This window comes from Micromesistius poutassou (assembly GCF_964030765.1).
Source record: "Micromesistius poutassou genome assembly, chromosome: 15".
In the NCBI taxonomy this organism is placed as follows: domain Eukaryota; kingdom Metazoa; phylum Chordata; class Actinopteri; order Gadiformes; family Gadidae; genus Micromesistius; species Micromesistius poutassou.
This window is the reverse complement of record NC_140285.1, coordinates 7,430,988-7,455,181: the sequence shown is the minus strand read 5'-3', so window position 1 is coordinate 7,455,181 and position 24,194 is coordinate 7,430,988. Positions and strand designations below refer to the sequence as shown.

The window sequence follows — 24,194 nt, the reverse complement described above, 5'->3', positions numbered from 1 at the left end:
GACAACTACATTTTATAGGGTTGATCAAATTTATTTTATATAATGTAAAGTCTTTTATGCAGTGAATAACAACAATGGTCAGGAAATACAACATGGAATTGGCAACGCAGTTCGAAAAAATGCTAATTACAGAAGGAAGTGACAGGCTCTAGTATATAAAGTGTCAAATATAACAGATTCTGCCACCAGAAGCTTCTAGTAAATGTTTCTAATGCTTCTAAAACAGTTTTTGGCTGACAGTTTTTTAATTTTTTCAACAACCCCCCTAACTAAATGCTAACATTTTTAGCAGTAATACAATACAATTTCTGTCCTTGACAGTTCAGTCTTTTATGTACATGGATGGAAACAAGACCGATCAAAATATTTTGTTCTTGCCACAACCCCGAGGGTTAATCAATATGGACTGAAGGAACTGTACATATATAAAAAAGCGAATCTGTGCTACTAATTATAGTGATGCTTTGGAAAAATTGTTTTTAGATTGTCAAAGTACATATTCCTCGTTTAGAGGGATTGAACTTATTCCTTCTTTTTTTTTTTTTTAGAAAATCTCTTTAAAAGGGTGAATGAAACACAGCATTCCCCATTAAAATCCAGAGTGAGTTCACTTTACTTGTTTAAAAGGCTCACTGTGTGTGGACTCCATGTTGCAAATCACGAAGTACAGAAACACTGCAACAACCAGAAAGACCAGAAACTGTACCCACAGTGGAATGAGGCGATGAGACTTCTCCTCTGGAACGGGCACGCTACATTTCACTGGGGTGGCTTTTGAGTAGGACGCAGTGCTGTAAGTCGAAGGTGTATCGTAGTGCCTAAAAAAAAAAAAAAAGATTATATTTTACCTTGAAGCATTATAAAAAGGATTACTGAAGAACATTCACTGTAAAACTATACGCACATGCACGGGATGTACATGACTTCTACTGTGGTCATTAAAGCAGTGAGAGAACTCATTGCTACAATGTACTGATAATCCACAACATTTGCTAAAGCATCTTTGTTCGGTGCTTTTGTGAAATGTGAATGGGAAGATTTGTTTACATACATGAAGACTCTAGGCATTTTAGACCACAGCAGCAGTCTTCAGCACCAAGAAATGATGACTTTATTAACAAAACCCTTTTGGTAATTTTGGTTGCATCATTGGTGAATGCCAAAATCAGATCTTGTCCTTTGAGGAGAGATAACTCAAAATAACTACAAATGGACAATTAATTAGTACTTACTTGTCAACCAAATCTTGACTGCTGTAGACCTCAGACCTTGATCTTAAGTAGGGATTTCTAAAAGGGGAATAAGAAACCAAGTTTTATTGTGTTCTGCGACATATGAAGAAAATGCAGTATACTGATAACTTACGCATCAGGAAAGTTCCTTGGAGTGTATTGCAGGCTTGAATGAGAGTACTGTTCCCTGATTGGAAAATACATATGTTATCTTTAGATAAGCGTACTTCAGCTGACGTTATAGTAAGTAAGGTTAGGTTATATCATTTGATAAAGGCAACATACCTCTCTCCATAGCCTTCACTCATAGGCTGAAGAAAAGAAAATAGTAAAGGAACAATTGATACATAATAAATCTTAGATACATATGATGAAGTCGATCATGTTTGAGGATACTTACAGGTGTCCTATAGCTCATATAGGTAACTTCTTCCTCTGAAATTAGAAAAACAAAAATAGATGAGATCCGATAGTTTTTCTTTTTTCTTGTAATGCCTTGCTTTGAAGAGTTATTACTGTGGAATAGCTTCCAAAGACCCAACATTTAGGAATTGATCATGCCAGCCCAGTGTACAGGACGTAGAATGAGGGTCTTTGAATATGACAATATTCCGCATGGGAGTCCTCATCTTTGCTGCCCTGTAAGTTTGTCCACCCAAGGTGAAACCCATGTTGAAATTGAAAGGCTGTGTGACAATGTTTTCCCAACACTAAACTTAAAATACCTATACCTAAATTGGTGGTTAGGTATTGTTGGGAAAAACAGTCTGCCTAGTTACTTGACCAGATAAAATGAGACGGAGAGGTAATAAAGTCTGTCAGCACGAGGCCCTCGGATTTATTGAGTAAAGTGGCAAAGGTAATACTGATTCATAAAGCGTGAGAGATCGAATATTCTACGTCCCCTAACAGCGCTGAGGTCGTCTGGAGCTTCGCCTCCGTGGAAGTTCTGCTTCAGAAGAGCACCCCGTGATCCGGTGCATGTGAAACTTATAGTTCTTTCCTAGCCAGGTGTGTGTGGTAGACTTTGTGTGGGTTATCGAGGGTTCTCTTGTCCCTGAGCCTCCGGGTTGTGTTGTCTTTCTGTGTGATATGTGTGTCCTCGCCATCTAGCTGTGGCAGAGTGTTCTCCGCAGACTGATAGGGGGGCTTGAGGGTCATCTTGACCCTCTTGAATGTGTGTTGTGTTCGTTAGGTTTGGACCCAGAGTTGACTATATTCGTAATGTAATGTGTCCGTTAGGTTATTTTTGCCCATCAGTATCATGGTGAATAGAGGTCGCATTATTAACGTACTTTTATCATAAGGAGCAGCAAAGAGGTGCAGGGGAAGATATTGAATGTTGGTAAACATTTACACAAACTGTCTTTTTATGGATTAATCTCGGATAAACTACGAACTCAGGAAGCTGGTGAAACATAGCGCTTGCATTCTACCTTCAGTACATAGGGACATGGAGTTATTGCCATATGGACATGGGTCTGGGAGTAACTTTCTTACCCTCTTCTCTGTAGAAGGTTTTGTCGGAGGAGGGTTTTGCCTTTTCCTTATTACCCATAGCCTGTAGTATCTTCTTTTCGTACAGCGATCTGGTTGAATCTATTGTTAGGCGAAACAAAAAAAATAAATATCCAATACGAATAAACCACTCCATAACGTAAACTGCATATCAACATTAGGGATTGTACTAACCCACAATCGGTCCGTGCTTTATTCCATATTCATCAAGCAGTGCGCTTATTTCTTGGTCGGATTTGCTGCTCAGCGTGGACATGGTGTTCGTTTGAGTTACTTAAACAGGCTGCCTTTGGTCAAACAGTGCGTGAAATGTACACAAACTACGATATTATACAGCCTCAATCTAGATAGACAAAACCAACAGCTTTGGTGCCTAACTATGAAATATTGGGTGTGTTTGTTTCACTCGATGGACAAGGGCAGTTCCCGATTTCGCTTCCTAATCCAGATAAGTAACACCACCCATCGTTGCAACGCCTATTAAAAGTAAACTAAACATGCACACCCAAACGCAACAGATGACTCACACGCGGCAGTTCCGGTTCCTTTTGGCGGTGATGATTTTCGTTTTGAAGCCTGAGCAGCGACGTAGGAGCGCCGCCCATGGCCGTCGTTTGTCCCGGATCTTTTATTGTTTTGACAGAAACAAGAACAAAAAAAATACCTCCGGATCTATTCATCTGTCATAAATCATGCATTTTATCCTTCGGAAAAAAAAATAATAATAAAAAAATATATAGGCCTATATATAGGCCGAGATAGATAGGATCTATCTCGTTGATCAGAAACGCAAATATATGGGTCCTGTTTGTGTATATGGGTAGGGCACACTAACAGCAAACCCTAACCCTAACCCTAACACACAATCTAGCAACGCCCCTGGCACCACCGTTGTTTAGTATTCATATAAACATGAAAAACACTTAATTTTTGTATTCCATTATTGCCTATATTCTATATATTAAAGGTACAATATGTAACGTTGACACCAGGCGTTCAGAAAGGGTACTGCGGTCAAAATTACTGCGCCACACTAGAGAATTACTCAACATTATATTTTGTGATACGTGAAATTATTTAATTTAGACAACGTCAAGTGACGAAGAGTCCACGAATGTAAGTTGAAAAGCATGTATGTTTACAATAATTGTATTGTTTGCAAAGCCCACGTGAAATCCTCCTCGACTCTAAACTGTTAACTCACAGATTTTTACTTGTGTTCTCAAGATACACAACTCTTTTTTTGTCAAATATAAATTTATTAATGGAATTTACTTATTTGACAAGCCATCAAGCAATGCTTTACATGAATAAAAAAGGTAGGCATATTATCCCTTGAAAAGAGGGAGTCCAAGAAAGTCAGTCTCATCCATAGACCACCAGAGCACCAGCAGGCCAGTCCCTATCACCAGGAACATCTTGAGTATGAATTTCAGCCACCCAAGACCCTACGGGGACAATGAACGTAATGGAGAATCCAATTAAATATTTGATAATTTCCTTATGTATTTCTTTGTACTTTATCCATAAATCAACCCAATTTTAAGAACTATCAAAGCACCTACAGTCTCTGGTATCACATTGGGGTTGGGTTGTAGTTTGGAGCTCATTGTGGGTGTATCATTTTCACTCTGCCCCTAAAAAATAGTATTACTATATTGTGTGCATGCATCATATGCATTTGGATGCAGATGTGCAAATTGTGCATGACATCCTTTCAGGTAATAATAGTCCTCTTACGTTGTATTCAGGGATCATCTCTTCCTCTGCCTCAGTAGAGCTGTCCAATGAATCCCTGCCATTACCGACAAGATGGTAGACATTAGTTCAGATCTACATGTGGCAGTTGGTTAGACCATCGTGAGCCAATTTTTCACTTGAGAAATGACACTTACTCCTCACTATCATAGTGAAAGACTTGAGGCAACAGATCTGTGCAAAAGTGTACTTTTGTCTTCCTGCCTACACAATGATAAAAACATGACCAAATCAAAATCAGTCCCCAAGGTAGCAAAGGTATATGCAGGCATCGAATAACTTATCATCTTGGTGTTTAGGTGTCCGTATTTAAAGACTGTGTACATGCTCACCTTCTTGATCCATTTCCCCATTGCTTTCATTGTAAAACATATAGAAAGCCTGGATTCTCTCCTGTTCCTCTTCCCAATTCCTGTTGTCTTCATACTCGTCTCCATCATTTCCGAGCTCAGCAATTCCTGAAGCCTCGTCCTCATGGGTGAAGAAACCATCATCCACAGATCCCTGATTGGACAACAAGGTGCTCTGGCATATGTCACCCTGGACGTCTGTGTTGAAGGGGTCTTTGGAGGCCACCTTGGCAGACTCTGCAGTTTCAAGTGAAGACTGTGAGTTCTGCTTGTCTCCATCTTCTGTTTTTAACATAGACTCTTGAGAGAACCCAGGCATGTTTGCCCGCATGTTGTCCTCGCCACCATTCGGTGACTCCCTTGGGGTGTAGATCTTTGTCAGAGATGAGTCTTCGTAGACTGGCCTCTTCTCGACATGGTGTTTCTGTAATGGTGGTGGACTGATTGCGGGAGCTGACTCATGCTGACTTAAATCATCTCTTTTGTCTTCCCCATCAGTTTTGTTAGCTTGGATAGCATCATCACTGTTGCAGATGATGTGTATCATTGGTGGTCTTACATCAAAGATGGACTCTGTGACACATGTATAGTCGTGGATATTATGAAGATCTTTATCTGATGGAGAGCATGGGTTTGTTGCTCCATTAAGCTCCGCCTCATCTTGGGTATGATCTGCATTCTCTGGACACGCACCTATCGCCTCTCCAACATCACTCCAACATGGCAGCACAGTTCTCTGTGCATATGGAAGGATTTTTGATTTGCACTTGTGGTCCGTTGCCCCAGCTGGGAAAGCTCTGCAGTTTGCGTCTACAGCTGTTTCTGTCCATCCAGGGCCCAAATCCTGGTCTTCTGTATTGTCAATATTTCCTGTATCTAACAGTGTGGGCTCTGTCTCTCTATCAAGATAAGATATCTCACTCGAGGCAGAAAGCACTGCATCCAGATTGCATTTGCTTTCATTTCCGGCCTTGTCTTCCCCCCAAGAGATGTCTGGGGGGAACACGGCAATGGTCTCCCCAGCCTCTTGGTGGTCGTCCCCAGTGAAGTCCTTCACTTTGTCAGAAGTGCCCTCAACCGTGTCATCTCCAGACACAAGCTCCCCCAGACTTTGCACCAGGTCTTGTATAGGAAAATTAAGAATGTCCTCATCTCTGCATGGGCCTCCATCTTCACGGGAAGACAGCATTGTGAGGAAGTTCGCTTTCTTTGCCTCCTTCTCTTTGTCTTTGTACATCGAATCATCCAACGCCGCACCTCTCTCGTTGGCTCTCTCTCGCTCTTCTTCCGGAAGAAAATTACCTTGTGTGTTCATCCAACTTTCAACTTGAGGTCCTTTCTGAAAATAGCCCATGTCCTCATCACTTTCGCTCCAACCTAGTTCCACCTCATTTCTTACTTTGCTGCTGTCTGGGGCCAGAGGTTCGCCTGTGGCGACCCTGTCCTCCTTATAGCTGTCCCAGAGCTTGTGGCTACGGTACATCGACGCCAGCCCATCCTCTGGTTCCTCTGCCTCCTGTTCCTCTGCTGTCTTGCAGAGTTTGTTACCTGCGTTTTCAGCATCCTCTTGCAGGTCCTCAGGGACACCGGGCCGTTTGCTCTCTGGGACTTCTTTATCCTTCCAGTCTCCTTTGTCATCATATTCAGACATTTTTGTACCTTTGTTTCCTGTGAGTAAGCACCCGTTTGTTCCGCTAAGTGTTTGCTGATGCAGAGCCGCATCTACTGCAGTTTGGACTGGTGGATTCTCCTTGGATGTATCTGTCCTGAACTGTTCTTCGGACTGTGCTTCAGATAGGAACTCACAGTCCGAATCTACAATGGAGGGAAGAGCTGTATCTGTTACAACGTAATTTAAATGTCGCAAAAATATATAGAGTTGTCAATAATGCATATTATGCATATTATTACAGTCTTACCGTTCATCATTCATTATGTTCTGCAATGTTTGAAGAGTAATACTTTAAAGTCAAAAGAAGAATTCAAGTAGTTTTTTTAAAACGACTTAGGATATTTCTGATGTGCAGAGTGAACCCTGCAAAGTCAAGGTAATGTCGCTTCTGTTGCTAATTCAAGTCACTTCCTGTCAAAATAAACCCACATATGAAAACATGTATCTTTAGATGAGAAAGAATGGCTGAGAAAATAACCAACAAACCAACAATCATTAACAAGTACAAAAAGACAAACATAGGACTTTAGTATCATAATTAGAAATGCACTTGTATAAAAGTGGAGTCGTAAAAGTTTGTTTGTCTTTACCTTGAGCCGTGTCACAGAATATCGTCAGCTTTCATGTGGTGTGGTTTCAGATGCACAACATAAACTCCAGCACTCACTTCCGCAACACTGTAACAAGTGATGTTTATTTGCCTCTGAGTACAACTGACTGTTACCATTCCAACATTATGTTGCTGTTGTTGGCATGGCCACTATCATTTAAGAACAAATATTTAAAATTGAATTGATCAAATATATTTACAAAATGTGTTAATATCCAGTAAAACAGAAAGGGTTCCTGTGGAAAGGGGGAGCTGACTGCTGAGGATGATTGTCCTGTCTGGTCTATAATTCATTACGCAGCCTGTAGCGGTGGTTGGGTTTCAGGTCCACTTCAACCGGGAAGTGATCACTGACCTCCAGAGCCTTTAAGCCAATCAAAAGAAAATGGTGTCAATGTTTACATTCAAAAGGGGGGCTGCAGACCCTCCATCCCACAAAAACACATACTTACATACATACAAACACACACACATGGATACATACATACATACATACATACATACACCCACATACATACATATATACAGACACACACACATACATATACCGTACCTACCCCAAAACACACACAAACACACACACGCACACACGCACGCACGCACGTGTGTGTGTGTGTGTGTGTGTGTGTGTGTGTGTGTGTGTGTGTGTGTGTGTGTGTGTGTGTGTGTGTGTGTGTGTGTGTGTGTGTGTGTGTGTGTGTGTTAAATTAAAGAAGTTGAACTACCTCCTCCTCGCTCAGGTGGAATGCCTTTTTAAAGTTGAAAGGTTGAGCTGAACCCGGGACAATGCCGTGGAGGATCTCCCGTCCATGGACAACAATCCTGGCGGGAATAAAATGAACAATTTGTTTTTTTGTGTCCTAGTCTGAGATACTCCATAAAAGTTATGGTGTCTCAAAAGACACAGCTTTTCTTCAACCACCAATTATTCTATTTGAATAACGATGAAATATTGCACATGTTAATTTAAGCTTAGCATCCCTCACCTGTCGTAAGCACAGTGTGTCTTCTCCCGGACGGTGGTGTCCTGCTCGTCTCCAATCAGCCAGCTGAACTTGGGGTTGCTCCGCAGGCGCACCGCTCTCCAGCCCTTGATGGTGATGTAGCTGCATCCGGCATTTAGGTCTCCTAAGATCACAACATTCTGGAAGAAATAAACAGGAAGAGGGGGAAATGACAGCCGATTAACTCCAAGAGGTACTCGGAACAGAACGGCCATTTAAAAAAAATATTTTCTGAGACATTTTTTCTTTTATAAAATGAAACGATTAAAATTATTAAATAAAGGTCTGCCTGAACTCACATCCAGCTTCCACTTCTTGTAGATGTCCTTGAAGACAGTGTACAGTTCATCTATCTCCTTCATGGCTGTTTTGGGGCTGGTGTGCTGACCAATCAGGATGAAGTCCTTCACCACTAAGAAAGGAACCATGATCAGTGCTTCACATCTCACACACCCAAAACAATAACAACAACGTTTTCCTACTTCCTACTAGTTCAATTTCCCCAAACGTTCTGAAGCATTTTGAAAGGTCTTCTTACACGTTGCAGAGGAGTGAAACCGAACAATGAAAGGTTCTCTGGAGAAAATGTCTGTGTCATTGGAGCCCTCTGCCTCTGTTTTGTGGTACTGGTGATGGTCCTTCACCTGCAGCACGTTGTCTCTGAAGAGCATTACAAACAACAGCAAGACAGCATGAGATCTTTCGGTTGAAAAAGGGCTTCACTAATATCTGATGTGATGCAGGAGGTTACCTGTAAATGTAAACGTATTGCTCCTTGTATGTCTTTCTCCCCAGCCTCTTGCTCTCAATGTAGGCATAGGAATTGGATTTATCGAACCTGAAAACAGACAATCCGTTTAAAGTAACTCATAATGGTGCCCCAATGGAGGGAGGATAGAGGAGGGGTAAAATATTAATGGAAAAGATGAGCCAATAACAGAATCTTAGATTGGAGATGTGTACTCATTTTCTCTACCAGGTACTTTGACACTGGAGCAACATCCACACTTTAATGTAAAACAGACATAATGTTGGACCTGTTGAGCTCCTTGACCAGCCTGGGTATGGCTCCTCCTTTAGAGTCTCTGACCTCCTGAATCAGACACAGGTCACACCTGGCAAGAATCTTCACCGTAAGAAAAAGATTCAACGTTACCATTCATGTTAAACCTTCTATTTTAAGATATTACTTTAATGTTGATTTCTCTTCAGTTCATGTAGGGAAATTGGAATTATCTACACAAACCCTACCTTTAGTAGAAGTCCCATGACCTTTTTGTTGTTGGCCTTGGCTTCCCCAAAGCTCTGAACATTGAAGGCACACATTTTGAGGGAAGCTGCAACGTTCACCATGCACACCCCCAAACAACACAGCAGAAGGATTTGGCACTTCATCGTCTATAGTGGGAAAATACGGAAAACAAGAAACAATCATAATCAGCTTTATCGCCCATTACCCAATTTTACATTGGGTAATATAATGCTACAGTCTACATGTAGTTACTTTATTAATTTGTCTCAAATTAGACTGGCATTCCCCTACCTTTGATGCCAGGGTCCTAGGGAGATTGATGTGAAAGCGGGTTAGATCCATCTCTTGAACGCGCTTTCATGGATTTGGGGAACATACAGGTAAGTACTGTTGGAAAGACAGAGGTCAAACGTCGCAAAGTGCATATGCTGTGTCAGTATTCATCTATAATGGGGATTTATCTGGAACTGTTAAAAAAACAAACACTGAATACAATGGCAATAGCAGGAATACAATGGCTTCAGGCCTGTGTCGGAAGGTTCAGTTTTGAGTGTGTTTGGACTCTGGATCAAGCTAAAGATGGTAGCACATGAAAGCTGTCCCCTTTATTTTTTATTTTATTGTTTAATTCAAAGGAAAGTTAGGAAATGGAAATGCTAATATATGAGACAGATCAACATAAGAGTTGTACCTTTATTGGACATTTGTGTGTCATTGACCATTATCCAATCAATTATTACAATCATCTACCCTTGGCCCTAACCAAACTTGTGGGGGCGGGTTACCGATCGCAAAGTTGGTTACTTTGACAAGATGTAGGCTGGTCTTTTTTTTTCTTTTGCGAATCCTTAAAATTAAAGATTATGTGTAAGTATTGGATTTCATATTATTATATAGCATGTTTCACAAATCGTAAGTAAAAAAGTGGTTCAACACAAAAGTTATGTACAACCCTTTATTCTTTGTCCTAAATATTTGAGTTTCTTCATGCTCCACTGGTAAGCAGTGGACTGTTACAATGGGTACGATTTTTTACTTATTGTTCAACAAAATGAGTGAAATACCATCACAAATGAATATAACATTAAATATACCCTACACTACTATACACTGAATTGATTAGTATTATTTCCTGTTGTAAAATGGCATTTGTGATTTCCTTGTGGCTCAGACGCACATTCTGCTCAACTTGCCTGTGATGAGTGTTCTGTTGCTTAATTCTTCAAATGAAATGGCTGATTGAAAAAAAACGTTTTATTTCATTTTCTTCAAAGAAAATGGCTATGTAAAGATTGGAAAACTGATTAACAACCAATCAAATTGGCTATGTGCTCTTCTGGCAAAGCTCATAGGTCATTGACAACAGACAAATGTTTCGGCCTGGTTCAACAGCTATAATGGTATGCAGATCAATTATATCAGCTGTCGACCAAAGGTCAATACCATTTATTTAATGGGCAGGGTGTATTCAAGTTCCTTGGTGTGATACATGAGAGTAGAGTTGTTTATAGCTTTATCTCCTCACTACTGGACCAGATCGGACCCGTGGCACCTATATGCTTAGTGATATACATACTTTTGTAACATCAAATGTCCTTTGAATAGTAAATGTGTGTCTTTAGACAGAGTGAAACGGTCCTCTACAGCCTTAACAGAACTAGTGCCAACACTGCCAGGGATTAAGCCAACCCAAACCAGGATGTCAACCTGCCCTGCTTACTTAAGATCCTATTTCCCAGGATGGTTTAAAAGTTATTTTATGGACCACATCGGCACTATTGATTATAAAATATGAAATTATATAGTAATAACAAAATGTCAACAGTGTTTGATGTTTCCAGAAAGTTTAATTATAAAATGAGGTAACTGAACACATTATTATGTTGGTCGGACATTGGATCATTTGCTTTTCTGAACTTGCTGCAGCAATGCCAACTACATATTATGCAAGTACCATGAATGTCATATAGGCTATTCCCCCCACTTATTCAAGTTTCACTAAAGATAGTCCAATGTTATCATTAAAACTACTAAGATAAATATTTTTTTATTGATCTATTCTATTTAAATATCTGTTTTGGAAAAATAACACTACAACATTATATTTCATACAGGTCTGTAACAGTGGCGTTTGGAAGCTATTTCTATCAGATAGTCCTCAATTCTCGTCTCTATGTCTGAGAGGATGATGGCGACTTGATCCCTGAAAGGGGGGTGCCACAGCGACAACATGGCAACCCCTGTGAAAGCCAGGAGCACAAGGAGAAAGACAAATGTCCTCATCCAGGATCTTCGGGACCTCTATAGAAAAAATAGAAAAAAAACAGTGATTATCGGGTGTCCCCTGCATCTTGAGTGTGGCAAAGTAAGGGCATTTACCTTTATTAATTTATTGATCTTCACTCATTCATTTATTTGTTTCTCTATGTTTTATAATCTATTTCACTTCATTTTATTCTGTGTTTTATTTCAATTATAGTGAAATAAAAAATATTTGAAGCACATGGCATTTTAATGTACAAAATGCTAGAGGCTATGTATTATTTAAAACTGAAAGATTCAAAAATAAGCCCCATATCTCTCTCTCTCTCTCTCTCTCTCTCTCTCTCTCTCTCACTCACCCGTGCCAGCGTGCTGCTGTGCCTCTGGCTGAGCAGCCTCAGCTGGTCCCTGCACTGCGTCAGCCGGGCCTGGCTGGACCTGTACTCCTGCTGCATGGCCTCCAGCTCTGCCTCCAGATCCACACACTACACACACACACACAGATGCACGTATCAAACCACCGATTCATACACACAACAGCAACACACATGCATGGACATACGTATCACAATATCTTGAATACAAAATACATGCAAATTAAAGCTGCAGTAGGTATGATTATTATTACGATAAACATTTGCTCCAAAACATAACTTAACGTAGACACACTGATTGACAGTCTACTGTGAGTGAGTACCATTGACCAGGGTAGCAGCAATTCAGAGATATTCCATTCTCACTTTTCACAGAGAGGCCCGGTCTCTGGGCCAGTGGTAGCTATGGGCAGGGTTAACCCAAATGTGCCTCTTGCTCACCAAATCGTAAATCAAGAAAAGCGAAAGAATCTTATTCAGCCGATAGAAAAATTACAGTTTCTAACTTCAGATTGGCTTGGCAGCCCACAGCCCTCCTTAAAAATGGCCCACTTCCCACTTCTCTTGTTGTCTTGTTAAAAAACACACACAGCTCTGATGCAGATTCTGCTGAGGGGATGCAGTTGCTATGACAACTATGAACTCTGATGGCTCAGACTGCACACACGCAGGCCAAAGCGAGTAAAAGCACACACACGGCGACACATATATTGACGGAGACAGAGGTAACGGTGTAGTTAAATATAATACCACACATACTACACTGCGCATGTCTGACACACTAGAGAATCTACACAACACGTCCAGTAGAGGGAGCTCCAACAATGCATATAAACGTATCTTGTTAAAGATGCAAATATACAACAGTTGTTGTAAAGGTTAATAAAGTGAAGGTATAAAGGTTGTTGAACCAACCACCTTTCGGGCCACTAGAAGGTTGGGCTACATGCTGTGTGTATTGATATTAGATCTAGGTATATTCTCAATACCTCCCAGTATATAGCACCAGTGCTTACTAATGTATTGGTCACCTCTTGTTCTTTGGTTCTGAGTCTCTCCTGTGTGTCACTAAGCTCCTGCACCAGCGGTGACTGTTCCTCCTCCTCCTCTTTGTCCTCCCCATCCTCCTCCTCCTTGTCCTCCTCTTCCTCCTCCTGGTCTTCCCCCTCCTTCTGGTCTTCCTCAGGTTCCTCCGATGGCAGGCACACCTGCACTGAGAAGTCCCAGCTCTCGGTGGTACGTTCTAAGGAGCAGATGGATGGGTTTGGGTTTATTGATATACAATGCTGTTGTGTGCTACAATGTGGCAAATGACATAATTTCTATGGGAGATATAAATTACAACTGATTTCTGTGATTTGCCTATCTCACTAGTCTGAGAATATTCATTCAGAACAGTATTTAACTGCTATTTTATTTATTTGGTTAATACTGTACAAATCTCAGATGATTTCAGTTGCTGAAAGAAAAGACTTTACAACCAAACGGTTTTCCCAGGCTATCTTATTTCCAATTTAAGTCACATTTTTAAATACTATAAAAACACTTTATAACCCTTATTTGTTTACCTTAAGGACCTAATCTTATATTTCCTGCATGTGAAAACATACATGGAGGCTCAACTTTGTGAGTCTGACCTTTCATGTAGAGGTCATTCCTCAGTGCCTGATTGGTCTGCTCCAGCAGGGAGATGTTGTGTTGCATCTCTTCATGGACCCGCTGCAGAGAGCACGTCTTCCCCCTCAGCACCTCCTGCTGGCCCCTGGACAGCTGCGTGGCAGAGACACACACAGGTCAACCATGCCACACCTCTGCCCTTACATCCTTATATCAAGTATCAAGACAAGACTTAGCACATATTGAATAGCATGAGAAGCTGTCCTGATGACGTGAAATGTGCTTGCTTTGGCAACCAGCCATTATTTTATCCTACTTTGTGCCAGTACCTTTAGCTGGCTGTGCAGCTGGTCCACCTGTCCACTGGTGCGTTCGTGACATTCCTTTAGCTGCAGTGAGATCTGCTTCTGTTCCTCATAAAGACCCTGCCACCTCGATGACTCTGTCTTGGCTGTCTCCAGCGCCTCCTAGCGGTTAATAATGAGAAGTATCAGCAAGGAAAATGTAGATCGAGACCATGCATAATCCGTATCGTTAATCGTTAATCGTTAAATATTGGTAAAATACAGTTCAATAGGTAAGGATTACACCGTGAAGGGGTGTGCCGTTATTGGGGAAATAGGCCATCCACGACGGGATGTGGGGACGTTAATTGCCATCATCGCGGTATTAGGCCTACATAATGGAGACACCCCGTCGTGATTTATTGTTTAAACATTGACCAAAGTTTCTATATTATGTTAACAAATGAACGTGTATCGTTCTAGTTTGACTCCATTGGAAGCCTACACCTGCTTGGAAAGGTTTGTCCCAGGTTTGTTTAAACATCTTTTGGATCTGTTACCACAATTTATAGCCTACAGAAATACATGTTCACTACTTAAATAAGCATGAACATGTTAACTATTATCTAACACTTGCCATTAAGTACATAATTTGTATTTATATTACTCCCAGTGGGCCTTTAGGCTGCAGTTTGTTGTGTAAAAGCAAGGTATTTTTTAACCTGTAAGCGGTGCGACTCAACCAGTGCCTCTGTCTTCTCCAGTGTGGCCTTTTGCAGGGCAGCCAAGGCCTTCTCCTCGTACACCAGCTTCTGCCTCTCCATTGTCAGGACCAGCTTCTTCAGTCCGTCTTTAGGGAGCCTCTGAGGGGGAGCACAGCGGCAGCAACACAGAGGGTTGAGTATCACCAACAGTCATAAGTAGAAACCGATCAGTGTGCAATTACACTGATTCTCCGAGTGATATGAGGCTGCTGGGCTGGTATCATTTTGAATGGTTCCTACCTGTAAGCAGAGCTGCAGTTGTGCCTCTAGAGATATGACCTTGTTTGTCAGAAGGTCCTTGTTGCAGTGAGCCTGTGTGGGTTTGAGAGGAAGCCAGACTGTCTGTCAAGCGGTACTGCACACGGAAAATGTAACACACATATCTCAGTCTGTGACAGAACATATCTTATGTGCACACAAAGGGCAAGTCGATCTTGGGCAAGTCAATTCACCTCAATTCATCTCAATAATTTATTTTCCCTACAATTCTTTAACCTTTATTTATATTAAAGTCTCACTCAGGTTGGGCCCCTCTTTTACAAGAGAGACCTGGTACCACAGGCAAGGGTGAAGTAAAGAGCGAAAGGGTAATGGGAATCTGTGGTTAAGAAACAATGTGGCTATAGTAAACGGCCCTTGTGAACCGTATTCAAGCTTGAATAACCTTTGCTTCCTCTATGAAACTTTTTTGTTTTCTTTTTTGTTTTTATTTCCTGACTACACACACACACACACACACACACACACACACACACACACACACACACACACACACACACATACACACACACACACACACACACAAACACAGAAACTACCCTGGAAGAGATACTGACTGAGATAGGGCAGTTGGAAGCAGCAGGCAACATCCATACAAATCAAATTGAGTGACACAACCTTTCTTTATCAGTGTCATAGAGAGTGGCAGGTTGCATTCTTCCTGTGCCGAGTGGAGAAGAAGCAGGAAACGCCAAACCACATGAATTGCCTTCTTGAGGCATTAGCAGCTGAATGGCAGCTGCTTATCTTGCACAAACACTATTTTTATTTAGGCTTACACTTTGACTTAAAGGGAAACCCTACATAAGTAGTTGTAGTACAAGTATTCTATTTGGATAAATATATATTTAATATAATTTTATCGACCGAAGCACGACCACAGGAAAGTAGAAATAAGCTTTTGTCTTTTCTATATAATGCTAACAATAACTGTGGTATTACTAGGGTGAAATGTATGGTCTCAGAGCAGAGGACACAAGAAGGGAAATCTTACAGTCCAAATGTTGTCGGAGGAGTTTAGCAGGCTGGATGCACTCTGCTGAAGGATGGCCATCTTCTTCTTCAAAGCCTCCTCTCTCCACAGAGCCTCCTTAACAAGGCAGGGAGAGATGTTTGGATTTTTATTAACCGTCATTGACACGCCTGATGGGCATGTCATATCCTTGAAATATGAATATGAATAAAAAAGATGTAGCTAGCTATCATGAAAGAGTTGCATTACCTGCAAGTACTCAGCTAGTTGCTGAACATCCTTTAATGGTAAGAAGAGGGACATGAGGATAAATAGGATAAATAACATTATAGATAATTATAAGATATGATCCACTGTATAAAATTTTCACTTCATCACTGTGGCTTGTTTAGAGCCTCTCAAATTCAATAGCTCAATATAATTTGATAATAAAAAAAAGAAATGTTAACCTACAGATCCCTTAACAGTGACAAGGCCAGGCCTGCATGGAAAACAAAATATACGTAAGCCGTTGATAACATTTTGTTTCGATATATTATCAGAATTTAACAGTAAATCTCAAACTCACTCAGTCTGCACATAGGCCTCTTGTAATATCTTTCGCTCTACAGTAGCCTCAATGAGAATACGAGAGTGAGAGGACATGGTACTATGGAAATCTTCAGTTTCTGTGATCGTTTTGATGCTAGTTGCTTGTTGTCCTTCCAGAGAAAGAATGATCCACATTTACATAAATGAAAAATAAGTCAAGAATCAAATGTAATAGATGAGGCTGTTACCATGGATACATTTTCTCTTTTTGTTTGGGTACCTTTCATATTCTGCTGAATGGACTTCTCTGTTAGGGATATTGATGCGAAACCTGCTGTCTCCTGTTGTCTTGGTATATCTTCCTTCTGATCTATCAAAGGTACCGGTTCTGACCACAATGAAGCCTAAGAACATCAGAAAGAAGACAAATGAGCAACAACAAAAATGCATAATGTAATAACATTTGCAAATGCGCTTTGCTTAATTAAAAACAGAAGAAGCTATAAATACTTTTATTAGAAAGGCTTACCCATTTACCAGGATTCGGGTCATTACTTCCTAATCTGTTTGAGATCAACACCCCTGTCGAGACCTCTTTGGACGTGGCTGTCCTTTGGGTCTGTTTATCCACCATCTGAGCCATGGGTACTGGGCTCTGATGTTTCACATGACCCGTCTTTGCCAGTGGGTGTCTCTTTGTGGAACAATATATTGAATTCACAGTCCTCTCCGGGTACAACTCTGGGCTCCCAGATCTCCTTCTCTGGAACTCCAGGTGTCTCTTGTGTTGAAGCATATCTTTTATTAATCTAGTATCCACATCTCTCGTCGGGCTTCGACAGGACGTCGTGTTGTTTCGCCCTCGGAGGTGTTGGTATTTCTCTGCTCTTTTCTCCTCTTTCTGATCAAAGTCTTTGATTGGTGAGGTAGATGATGAACTGATGTCCAGACTTTCCAAACTAGCCATAGCTTTCGAACTGGAAAGTATACAAATCTATATATTTTTTCATAAAAACAGAAACTGAAATTGAATCTATAAGGAAGACATGCATCCTGTGAGTAAATTATGCATCTTTCAGTTAAGCATAAAAGGGTAGCGTGACATTCATGTTATTTGATAGACAAACAGCTCTCCTTTTAACCAATCAATACTATGTCAAAATTTGAAAGTAGTAAAGTAATTCCAAGTCCAATTGTCTGTTTTATCCCACAATTACCTAAAACCGCTTTACAGGCCCACATGTGCTTTCTAATCGTTAACTGCAAGCCCTTGGCTACAAGAAGAGTATAACCGAAGGAAAATGATAGGTTGCACTAGTTGCACTATGGTCTCCCTCAATTAAATGACTTGTGCAAAGTGTGCAGTTCCAGCATGGCAAAAGGAATGGAGGCAGAACTAGAAACTTCTGCAGAAATGTAGTAGCAATAAAATAACTTCAGGATTAAACAAAAGGACAAAGGCGAACCTCAACATCATTCAAAGTCACAAAGCCAGAAAAAACTGTGTCTGGGTCTTGTTGTGAGATAAGATACAATATTCAAACGGACCAACAATTGAATGCGAGAAGAGAGACTGAGCCTTCAGTGTGCAGAAAATAAATGTTCTTACTTGTTAGGAGTTCATCAATATCATCATCAGACTAACGGCTTGGCACCGAAAGCAGCAGTTGTGAAGTCATCCATTTCTCTTCTGTAACAATGTCGGGTAACGTCTTGTAGGTGTTCCTGTCAAGCGTATTTTACAGGAAGTAGAGCGAGCGGCCCCTTCGTATGTTCCTCTATCTTCAAGGCCACTCACAATAAACTCAAGGCAAGCACGGGTGGGCCCAAAGATTACATACGCACTCAGCAAATAATATCTGAGGTTTGGGGGAGAAATGTGCCACCAGAGCAAGTTATTTTCTGTTCGGTAACCTCACTGATAGATTCAGTTGGCATTGTATTATTACAATTCTAAATAATGTGGTTATCATAATGCAATCTGTGTCTTTTGGGGGTTTTGTGTGTTAACAGTCTTATTTGATCTGCTGCAGAGAAACAAGATGCCCAGAAGCACAACAAAGTTAATTTTACACAACATTGTTATGATCAATCTGAAAATGACTTATAATCCTACACAAGATGAATACATAAAATATCAGCACTCGGGCAGAACAGTGAAATGGAGGAGCTTGCATATGAGCAAATGAGCAAATTTGCAAATGAGCAATACAGAATAATAACAGATATCCTTGGTATTCTGTATCAAGAGGACAGAGCTGGTCTATGGATATTATTCGGTATTAACAGACTCGATAACAAATAAACATTGTTTTATGTTCATTAACTTGGACAACAAATAAACGTCATTAACGCGAACAAACAGCGACATCTAGTGCACATAGTCGTTATAGTTATAACCACACGTTCAAGTCTATAATCTCGCGTTGTTTCAGAAGCGTTTCCTATGTATCCGCCATCCTTCTTAGCTCTTTGCAGAAGGGCACGAACAGGCCGTAGCTAAGGTGCTCAGTGTTGGACGAACTTTGCACTTCACATTCTAAACATGCTGTCGAGGACCGTTTTCCTTTCGGGTATGTTATAAGCTTATTAAGGAATTGACAAAGTTCAGATATTGCACATTTCTTAGTAGCTAGAGTCAAATAATATTGCATGTACACTTGAAGGGTAAAGTGAAGGCCACACATTGAATGACTGACATGCTAACGCTAAGTTTCGAGCTACTAGTTAAATGACACGCAGCATACAGCCCCTTAAGGCATTATTATCTATTAAGTACGTTTGTAAATGAAGAATCTAACTGTATTTCTGTGCGGTTATTCAACCGCTTTGCTAGTATAGGCTTCATGCAGACACTAATCCAAGTGACTGAAATCGAGTAGCGTTAGCAATACGTAGCATCACTAGCTGTTCGTCGTAAGGCATGCCTGCAGAATGTCACCTCTTTGACAGCTGCACTTTTAAAGTCTTCCAAAGCCAATCCATATTGGAATAGCTACATATAGCTAGATATATTATGTTGATGTGACTACATGTTAACAAGGACACGTCTTGTTTGTCAATGCTTTCAACTTATAGACCCTTCCAGCTGATAGCAGCATTACTTAGGATATCAAGTTTAATTTGACAACATTGTCAATGGGTTCCTGTCTTCTGAGTTTAGCGTGTTGTTATTTGTAGTTAATGACTTTTTTTTTTTTTTTTAATTACAGCCAATGCCCTGAAAAGCAAAGGTCTCCTTGGAGCCGGGTATGTCCTTTCCTTGCTAATATCCATGTTAAAAGCATTCTATTTGCTATCTCTCTTTTTTTACTATAGACTTTCATCAACATATTTCTTATTTAACAATATTTCGAAAATATCATATTATCACCTTAAAAAAGTCTAAGTACTTTGACACTCACTGTCCTTGCAGCTGACCTATCCTATAGCTAAAGCTGTCATTGCCTTTAACATCCATAGGCTTGTCCAATCCTCCCACTCCCTGCACACCTCGTCTCAGAGTCTGGCCCCCATTCCCCCTCTGCCAGAGAAGGGAGGACAGGTCCGCCATGGCATCATCCCAGAAGAGTTGTTCCAGCTTCTGTACCCCAAGACCGGAGTCACTGGTATGTGGGCCTTGGAAGGATGGGTTTCTTATTAATAGTTTTATTTTGTACATCAATGATCGATAGTACTAGCTTTATGATGCAGTTGTCCATTTGCTTTTAATACTCTCTGCTTGTATTTATTACTTAATAAACATCATTATGACTGGTAATATCATATTGAAATTTTGGTCATTTTTTGGCCTAATAATTGGGATCTTCTATTTGTTAGGCCCCTACATGCTGGGCACTGGGCTCCTCGTCTACCTGCTCTCAAAGGAGATCTACATTGTCAACCACGAGACGTTGTCCGCCATCTCAATCGGCGCTGTTGTGATCTACGGAATCAAGAAGTTTGGACCCAGTGTCGCTGCTTTTGCCGACAAACTGAACGAGGTGGGCTTTTGACTATTTCCTGTCAAGGTGGATAAAAATAAATTCCTTTGATATATCAATCCTCGGTCTGCACCATAAGCACTTTCTAGTATTGTCTATCAACATCTTTCCCCTGTTGATCTTGAATTAGATTGTCTTATTAAGAAATAACTGCACACCTCCATGCAATGAAAGGCATCTAAAGCAGTGTGTTTTGGGTTGCAGGAGAAAGTGCTCAAGGCTCAGGAGGTGAAGGATGTGGCCGTGGTCAGCCTGTCGCAGGCCATCGAGGAGGAGAAGAAGGAGCAGTGGAGAGCAGAGGGCAGATCAATGCTCTTCGACGCCAAGAGGGTAAACAATGAAAAAGACGCTCGCATGATTTCCATCATTCCCCTGCGCTCACTCACACCCGGGTTCAGCTGTTCTTTGTTTTTTGGGTTTGCTTACTCCGAATCACATTTATTCAGACATGCGTGTTTGCCTCTTGGAGAGGCTTTACAATTTAAGGCTTGCATTTATTTTTTCTCGCAAGAAGGAAGCCAAACAGCAATTCCAGCTGTTACCAAATACCATTATACAAATGTATGTTTTAATTATCAACAAGTCGGATGAAAAAGTGAGTGCACTATGTGCAAATAGCAAGTGCTGTTCAGATTTCGTCTGAGACATTTGGCTGCCATAATGGAGGATTAGGTATTCAGGAATAAAGGCTGGGAGAAATGTGCTGTGATTGGCTAAGGAAGTAGCTGGCTTAATGTTGTAGAAATTGTTATTGTCAGTAAAAAAGACACTAGAAGCCCTATGCTCTCATAATAGTACAAAATGCATATGAGCATCCCTCGTATTGGCAAATCACACCACATGAACCCTGTTCTCAAATGGAAACCATAAAAAAAAAACATTAATTGACTGAATTGTATAATTGTATCACCCAGAACAACGTGGCAATGCTGCTGGAGACCAACTTCAGGGAGAGGATACACATGGTGACCAACGAGGTGAAGAAGCGCATGGACTATCAGATTGCTGTGCAGAACCTGAACCGTCAGATGGAGCAGGAGCACATGGTCAACTGGGTGGAGAAAAGCGTCGTTGGCAGCATCACCCCTATGCAGGTCAGTCCCAGGCAGAGTGTGGGGCTGGGATTTTAGCATGTAATAAAGGCCAACTGTCCACTAGAGGCTTCTGTTTCTCAGCTGTCCACCTTAGATCACTGTTGAGCTATAGCAGGGCTTTTCAAAGTGAGAGACGGTGGACCTTCATGCTGATTTGCAATGCTGCTTGCAAAAAAAAATACCTTGTTGAAAAAGGCCTGATTTTTATTTTTTTCAGGTTAGTCTTTGCCTAAAGACTGAACATTGGACAATATTTCACGCTATTGGATAGCTGATATTGATCAACACTCTGGCACTAATCTGAAATAAATTGGCTTTCAATGAGCTAATGAGTTTAGAAGAGCAAATAAGGGGTGTTTTTTAACATCAAACTGATGTTGAAAACTGATTATTTTCCTAAATGAATCAAAATCTTTCGGTAGGCTAGAATATAAAACATAATGGGCTACAATAAGTGTTGTGTCATTGACCTAAGACAAGTGTGTCATCAGCTAAAGACCTGTTGTAATGGAGATGCAAATCTCCATTACAACAGGGTGACGTGAGTGGGAGGGGTTTTGGGAGTGTCAATAGATTCTTATTACCCAAGAGGTTTTAGTTACCATCTATTTTTTGTAGATATAAAATAATATATCAGTTGTGATAGTAGTAGGATGTAGTAGGATGTGATTTTATTGAAATCACTAACATTCAGAATCGACTACAGATATGTCCAGGTAATTTTAAGCTACAAACTTGTGTAAATGTTAAACATTGTGACTTTAATCATGTTGTCTACTTTCTTGCTGGTGCCACAGGGGTGTTTACAGTAGGCCCACACCCAGTTTGTTCTACCCTTTTTTTTTTTTTTTCATTTTATCTGTGGTGAAAAATGTTTAAATCCACTAAAGTTTTTTTTGGTACATTTATGTTGGTCAACTGTTCAAATTTGGCCATTCTGTGTCATTCGAGTGCACTTGTTCAATAATAGTGAACTTTTCTCTCAGTAAAAACGTAAGATTTAAAACCATTGTAGGCTATTGCAAATATACATAATTAGCAATAATGGCTAGCTGGACAGGCAGATATTTTAACTGCAGACGCAATGAAGCCAACAATTTCAGATGTTGTGGTCCCAGTCTCCTGCGTGATGGTTTGGGATTATCAAACAATAGGTTTTCTCAATAAATCCGCTATAAACGTAATGAATTGCCGTCATCCATCAAACAATTTATTGTTTAATTTATTTTTTTGTGGAAATAATAACTCATTTCTTTATATAATCATCACATCTCAGATTCTGAAGTTCTTTGTTTCCCACTAGGGTGGTGGGTCGGCCTGCCCGAGTGCCTAAGTTAGAGATGTATTGTGCTTTATTCTAAAATATCCATATCATTATTTAGTATCTACATTAGCATGTACTGTTCTGACCTTCATGTGTGTTGTGTGTTGTGTGCTCTCCAGGAGAAGGAGAGCATCGCCAAGTGCATCTCCGACCTGAAGGCTCTGGCCAGGGCCAAGGCCTCACTCGCAGTCTAACTGTCTGGTTCTCCCCGGCATCAGCCCCCTCCCAACACCAACATATTGTCCTCCGGTCATCTTTCCCTTACTGAATAAAATTATTTCCTCTTTAAGATTGTCTCGGCCAATAGTATGGGTGTGTGTATATACACGTCAGCTCGTGGTAAATAAAGGATTGACTTACTCACTGACCCCTTATCTTTTCTTTGAATTACAACCATTGTATGTAAACTGTTCAACGTGAGGGCAGATACAATTTCATTTTCAGGGACTAAGTATATTATTGCATAACTTATCTTGAAGCTTAATCCGAAACTAGTCAACTACCTCCACCTTTGGACCCATGGAGAGACTTGCCTTCCAACATAAGACACACCTTTAGACTCCTTCTGTACAGCCTACCTGGACGTTCACAACAGTATAACCATCTGAACTTTGAGCCCATTGACTTGAAGTAGGAAATTAAGGAAATCCACTTCACTCTGAGGAGTGGAAAACTTCTAACCAGCAAGTATTTCAAATGTGATTTAATTAGAATGGACCAGTGTTAAAACATGGATATCTAGCATTGACAGGTAATACTGATGAATGAAGAAGTAAATGTCGTTTTCTCAGTTATTTTCTTGGTTGTGGCTATTATACCAGCCTAAGATATGTTTATAAAATACTTGAATAATATTCAAGCAAGTAGCTTAATTTACTTTAAAACCAGCAACGGTTATATTGTCAGTAATATTTTAGACCACTAACATGCTATGCGATACATGCTTATTGTATAGGCGACATGTAGTCTGACTGAGTAATATAATGGTCTAGTTTTTCTCAGTATTAGTGTTTGAACTCTGGAAGGTATTCACTTAACTAATTTTAAATTCATTTTAAATCCTTCCGAATCTATTGATCTATGGAATTATTAAAACAATTATGAGTATGTACTTTTGAATACAAGTGATCTTTATTGGCAAACGTTAAGGTGTGGGTATAATTATATTAAGCATAGCATATCCATCAACTGAAAAGTTAACTTGGCTCATTGGTAACTTTTGTCGATTATCTTTTCGAGAGTTCTGTTCAACAGCTCATAACAAACGTAGGCCTATGATGTATTCGTTTGGATTGTGCGGACAGAACGGTACC

At 40.4% G+C, this 24,194-nt stretch overlaps 5 protein-coding genes across 9 annotated transcripts; 1 reads left to right on the top strand and 4 right to left on the bottom strand.

Moving 5' to 3' along the window:
- Window positions 1–17: 17 nt before the first annotated feature.
- Window positions 18–3,250, bottom strand: LOC311359586 (uncharacterized protein). Its single transcript, XM_084479635.1, has 7 exons — window positions 2,925–3,250; window positions 2,733–2,831; window positions 1,633–1,667; window positions 1,518–1,543; window positions 1,366–1,419; window positions 1,233–1,289; window positions 18–818 (listed from the first exon to the last, which is right to left on the bottom strand). Exons 1-7 carry the CDS (start codon window positions 3,004–3,006, stop codon window positions 608–610), a joined length of 564 nt encoding a protein of 187 aa, XP_084335761.1. The 5' UTR covers window positions 3,007–3,250; the 3' UTR covers window positions 18–607.
- A 716-nt stretch (window positions 3,251–3,966) lies between these two features.
- LOC311359552 (uncharacterized protein) lies at window positions 3,967–7,161 on the bottom strand. Of its 3 annotated transcripts, none has more exons than XM_084479598.1 (7): window positions 7,121–7,151; window positions 6,778–6,941; window positions 4,841–6,673; window positions 4,646–4,712; window positions 4,491–4,545; window positions 4,316–4,387; window positions 3,967–4,198 (listed from the first exon to the last, which is right to left on the bottom strand). In XM_084479598.1, exons 2-7 carry the CDS (start codon window positions 6,785–6,787, stop codon window positions 4,079–4,081), a joined length of 2,157 nt encoding a protein of 718 aa, XP_084335724.1. In that variant the 5' UTR covers window positions 6,788–6,941; window positions 7,121–7,151; the 3' UTR covers window positions 3,967–4,078. The 3 variants fall into 3 exon arrangements, with proteins under 3 accessions (XP_084335724.1, XP_084335726.1, XP_084335725.1); XM_084479599.1 differs by having other exon boundaries at window positions 3,996–4,198; window positions 4,312–4,387; XM_084479600.1 differs by lacking the exon at window positions 6,778–6,941 and having other exon boundaries at window positions 7,121–7,161.
- A 250-nt stretch (window positions 7,162–7,411) lies between these two features.
- On the bottom strand, window positions 7,412–9,497 carry dnase1l1l (deoxyribonuclease I-like 1-like; the record flags this gene model as incomplete). The annotated part of the gene is made up of 8 exons (XM_084479809.1): window positions 7,412–7,504; window positions 7,866–7,962; window positions 8,127–8,284; window positions 8,444–8,556; window positions 8,683–8,804; window positions 8,896–8,982; window positions 9,182–9,270; window positions 9,396–9,497. 8 exons carry the CDS (start codon window positions 9,495–9,497, stop codon window positions 7,424–7,426), a joined length of 849 nt encoding a protein of 282 aa, XP_084335935.1. The 3' UTR covers window positions 7,412–7,423.
- A 1,754-nt stretch (window positions 9,498–11,251) lies between these two features.
- traf3ip3 (TRAF3 interacting protein 3) lies at window positions 11,252–18,185 on the bottom strand. Of its 3 annotated transcripts, none has more exons than XM_084479343.1 (14): window positions 18,090–18,185; window positions 17,010–17,474; window positions 16,761–16,884; window positions 16,518–16,650; window positions 16,403–16,430; window positions 16,199–16,228; window positions 15,971–16,066; window positions 14,938–15,009; window positions 14,656–14,796; window positions 13,979–14,116; window positions 13,670–13,802; window positions 13,049–13,275; window positions 12,018–12,143; window positions 11,252–11,697 (listed from the first exon to the last, which is right to left on the bottom strand). In XM_084479343.1, the coding sequence occupies exons 2-14, from the start codon at window positions 17,445–17,447 to the stop codon at window positions 11,503–11,505; spliced, it is 1,881 nt and encodes a 626-aa protein (XP_084335469.1). In that variant the 5' UTR covers window positions 17,448–17,474; window positions 18,090–18,185; the 3' UTR covers window positions 11,252–11,502. The 3 variants fall into 3 exon arrangements, with proteins under 3 accessions (XP_084335469.1, XP_084335471.1, XP_084335470.1); XM_084479345.1 differs by having other exon boundaries at window positions 13,064–13,275; XM_084479344.1 differs by having other exon boundaries at window positions 17,010–17,457; window positions 18,090–18,153.
- Window positions 18,186–18,930: 745 nt separating this feature from the next.
- Window positions 18,931–23,241, top strand: atp5pb (ATP synthase peripheral stalk-membrane subunit b). The gene is made up of 7 exons (XM_084480219.1): window positions 18,931–19,053; window positions 19,693–19,729; window positions 19,943–20,088; window positions 20,300–20,463; window positions 20,668–20,793; window positions 21,378–21,557; window positions 23,001–23,241. Exons 1-7 carry the CDS (start codon window positions 19,026–19,028, stop codon window positions 23,073–23,075), a joined length of 756 nt encoding a protein of 251 aa, XP_084336345.1. The 5' UTR covers window positions 18,931–19,025; the 3' UTR covers window positions 23,076–23,241.
- The last annotated feature ends 953 nt before the right edge of the window (window positions 23,242–24,194 follow it).